The sequence below is a fragment of the Elaeis guineensis genome, chromosome 1 (assembly GCF_000442705.2).
Source record: "Elaeis guineensis isolate ETL-2024a chromosome 1, EG11, whole genome shotgun sequence".
NCBI lineage: Eukaryota > Viridiplantae > Streptophyta > Magnoliopsida > Arecales > Arecaceae > Elaeis > Elaeis guineensis.
Genome location: NC_025993.2, coordinates 173377528 through 173381823, shown reverse-complemented (window position 1 = coordinate 173381823; position 4296 = coordinate 173377528). Strand labels below are relative to the sequence as shown.

At 34.0% G+C, this 4296-nt stretch overlaps 1 protein-coding gene across 1 annotated transcript; it reads left to right on the top strand.

Annotated features, from left to right (window-relative positions):
• The first annotated feature begins 538 nt into the window (after positions 1–538).
• LOC105039740 (uncharacterized) lies at positions 539–1779 on the top strand. The gene has a single exon (XM_073250898.1). The coding sequence runs from the start codon at positions 554–556 to the stop codon at positions 1673–1675; it is 1122 nt and encodes a 373-aa protein (XP_073106999.1). The 5' UTR covers positions 539–553; the 3' UTR covers positions 1676–1779.
• Positions 1780–4296: the final 2517 nt, after the last annotated feature.

Below are 4296 nucleotides of genomic sequence, written 5' to 3'. Positions count from 1 at the left end.
TTAGGTACTCGATGAAGAAATTGAATTTGCTATATGATGGAAATTAATTTGAACACACATTGGCGAATTTGATATCCATGCAATTATTTGGGCCTAAATCTTTTGGTTAGGTCATGCTCTTTGTTGACCATGTTTAAATTATGATATGGTATGTCCCGTTGACCTGCGAACCATATTCAGACAAAGAGAGTCAAACTCGATAGCCATGCCTCAGAGGAACCATCTCTACATCGTTCAATAGTTTCTTTGATCTGTGGCGAAGAAAAGGTCGTACTCTTTAATTCACTACTATTTCAACATCCCTCCCAAAATTAGAACTACCTGTCAATCATCCAAAATAGTCTCTTGACCTTTCCAAATCGAACACTAGACCCCCTTATTATGGTCATAAATTGTTTTGTAACCAATCATTGCTCTAAATTTAGTGGGACACCTGACCAAAAATAGCGAGTCCTAAAGAACCTCGACCCTTTATATATCCCCCCAACTCCTTCCCCTCCCCACCAAGACCCATCTCAACCTTGTAGCATCTCAAGCCAAGGCCATTAGAAAAATGGCCCCCAAGCCCCTCCTCCTACCCCTCCTCCTCCTCCTACCCCTCCTCCTCCTCTCTCCTGTCACGGCCACTGATATTCTTGGGATCCTCAAACCACTTAATGATTATTCTACCTTCACCCAATACCTCATAGAAGCTAACCTTGTTGATGAGATCAACAGCCGTGACAACGTCACGGTTCTTGCTGTTAAGAACTCAGACATGTCCCCCATCTCCTCCCTTCCAACCGAAGTTCGTAAGAATGTGATGTCCGTCCATGTCCTCCTCGGCTATTATGACCCGTATAGCATCAGCCACCTTCATGATAAATCTACCCTTGTCCCCACCCTTTTCCAAACCACTGGCCTTGCAACCAACCAAAATGGGTACATGAAAGTCACTAAGAAGCCGATAAGGCAAATTGTCTTTGGTTCAGGTGCCCCAGGGTCTCCCAGCGACTCCTACTTAACCAGCGTGGTTGGAACAAACTCTGACCAAATCTCAGTGCTCCATGTCTCCGATCCCATCATCCCACCTGGCATTGATGGCGCGAAGAAGACATCTACACCTGTCGCCACACCACCAACTGCTTCATCTCCAACAAAGCAAGAGATACCTGCGCCTACGGCCGCATCGCCAACTGCTTCGCCTACAACAAAGCAGGCGACACCTGCGCCTACGGCCGCACCGCCAACTGCTTCGCCTCCAACAAAGCAAACGACACCTGCACCTACGGCCGCACCGCCAACTGATTCGCCTCCAACAAAGCAGACGACACCTGCGCCTACGACTGCACCGCCAACTAATTCGCCTCCAACAAAGCAGGCGACACCTGCGCCTACGGCCGCACTGCCAACTGCTTCTTCTCCAACAGAGCAGGTGACGCCCGCACCAACTCTTGCTCCTACGGAGGAGAAGGCAGCCACCGCCCCTGCAAATGCTCCAAAGGCAGCTCCAGTCCCTGTGGAAGCTCCAAAAGCTGGTGCATTGGCACCATCAATCGAGAATGTGCCTGGAGCACCAGCTAACTCAATTGAGGAAGCTGATACAACACCCACATCCCCCTCTTCGGCAGGCCGAGTAGTAGTGGGTGCAGCCATAGGACTTGCCATGGGAGTTGTTCTCTTAGGTGCTTGTTAATTTAATTGAGTGTGCGGAAGGTCATAACTTGTTTGATTGTAATTTTACCGGTTTGAGATGTTAAATTGTGGGCTTGGAAATTGAACAGAACCATTTTGGTTTCATTAGTCATCTTTTTAATTGAGATTTGTTTAAATGATTGGACCTAAAATTTTATAGAATTTATAGATTGAGCCCGTACATCGAAAACATTGCAGGACTAAACCTATATTCACAAATATTGGGTCGGTTCAATTTCATTGAGAGAAAAAAAAAAAAAAAATCTTATGCAATATATTTGATGGTAATGCTGGTCCAATCTATGAATTTTATAAAATTTTAAATATACTCATAAAAGTTAATATATCAATGGAAGCCGTGGATAACTTTTGCCCTCGTAGATCCTATACTAAAACTGCAAATGCAATTTTATAAGATAAAATTATAAATCTTAAAAGGATAACTAATAAAGATTCGTTCAGTAGGGAGCCACAAATAATTTTCCCCTTTGGCCCATTCCGCATGGAGAGTTCTAATCCAAGTAATTAGACGTTCGCTTGTTGGGCGTTTAGACAATGCCTCTCTTTGGTCTTCGAAACCTTGGCCACGGCGCGCACGGCCGCTGTCCCAAATCCATATTTCAAGGGTCACCGCATCTCCCTCGTCGGGACCCACGTAACTGATTGGAGCCCTAATTCCCCTCGGTTCCACTGTCCGTCAGTTTCATCTTGTTATTGTCGTTCCCTTGAAACCTATGATTTGCTTCATCACTTTTCTAGCTAATTAATTAAGTTTTTTTCTTAATTAATATAAAAAAATTATTTATCTAAATAATTTGATTTTTAACTTATTTATCAGAATGATGCAAAATCGGTAAAACATTATTTTGAATAGTATTTTATCATCGCCACGTCACCCCCTATTTTTCACGTAGACCACATCAAAAAAAAATTAAAAATAAAAAACGTCAAATAATATGACATTTTTAAAAACGTCATTTGAAACGACGTTTTTAAAAACGCCATTTGGTATTTTTTATTTTTTCTTCCTAAAAAAATGATAAAAAATAAAAAAATAAAAAAAATTAAATTTATAAAAAAATAAAAATTTTAATTTTGATAAAAATAAAAATTATCATTTAAAATTAGTATCTCCATTTCAAATTATCTTTTTAAAAAAATATTTGAAAAAAAATTGGTGTAAAAAAAATTAAAAATACCATTAAAAAAAATTGAAAAGAAATAGAAATTATAATTCTAAAATTTAAGAAAAAATTTTAATTTTAATTCAAATAAAAATCATCATTTCAAATTACAATCTCCTTTTTAAATTATTTTTTTAAAAAAAATATCATAAAAGAAGAAAAAATAGAAAAAATAAAAATTATAATTTTGAATGAATTTTAAAGAATAAAAATTTTAATTTTAATTCAAATAAAAAAGATAATTTTAAATTATTTTATCCATTTAAAATTAATTTTTTAAAAAAATATCTCAAAAAAATTTAAAAAATTTAAAAATTTAAAAATTCCATAAAAAAGAAAAAATGAGAAAAAAATGAGAGCCAAATAAAAATTATAATTTTGAATTTAAAAAAATAAAAATTTTAATTTTAATTCAAATAAAAACCATCATTTCAAATTACTTTCCCCATTTCAAATTAATTTTTGCAAAAAAAATATGTCAAAAAAATAAAAAATAAAAAAAAGTGCCATAAAAGAGCAAAATATTTAAAAAATAAAAAAATAAAAATTATAATTTTTAATTTTAAAAAATAAAATTTTAATTTTAATTAAAATAAAAAATACCATTTCAAATTACTTTTCCCATTTCAAATTATTTTTTAAAAAAATATTCCAAACAAAGAAGTAAAAAATGAGAAAAAATGAGGAAAAAAATAAAAATTCAAATGTTAACTCAAATAAAAAACATAAATTCAAATTATTTTTTTCATTTAAAATTAATTTTTTAAAAAAATATCCCAAAAAAATTATGGGGGTTAAAAAAATAAAAAATATCATAAAAAAATATAAAAAAATAAGAAAAAAATAAAAATTATAATTTTGAATTTAAAAAAATAAAAATTTTAATTCAATTTTTTTTTCAATACTGCACCGTACGTAGCTGTTTGTTTTCGTACCAGATCGAGATGTACCAGTGCGATCCGATTCATCTCATAATTAAATTATTTGATATACTATTATTATTTATATTATAATTTCTATAGTCCTTTTAACATAATTTTTTCTCTTTTAATGTTCTGAGATATATTAGAGTATGTGTAACCATATCCATAAAACATAATATCCGATCACTTGAAATTAAATAATATAAAATAAAATCAATAATTAATAATATTAAATCGAATAAAAATATCAAGCATACAAAAAATAGTACAATAAAAGTTTTAAAAATACTAAGTACAAATTTAAAAAAGACTAAGTCCCACAAGGACGTCGTGGTGCCTATGATCACTTGAACCTTCTCAGGAAGGTCCTCAACGGCCGCTCTTGCTCCTACTGTGATGGCTTCTCCCCTATATCAGTGGAGGAGGTCTGCTGGTCATGCTGCTCAAGAATAACGGATGCTGTCGGATCATCTACAGACTGAGCGACCCACTCAACCCTCTCATCTGGATACACG

Coding starts and splice junctions, on each gene's coding strand:
- LOC105039740 (XM_073250898.1), top strand. CDS start 554: ATGGCCCCCAAGCCCCTCCTCCTACCCCTCCTCCTCCTCCTACCCCTC.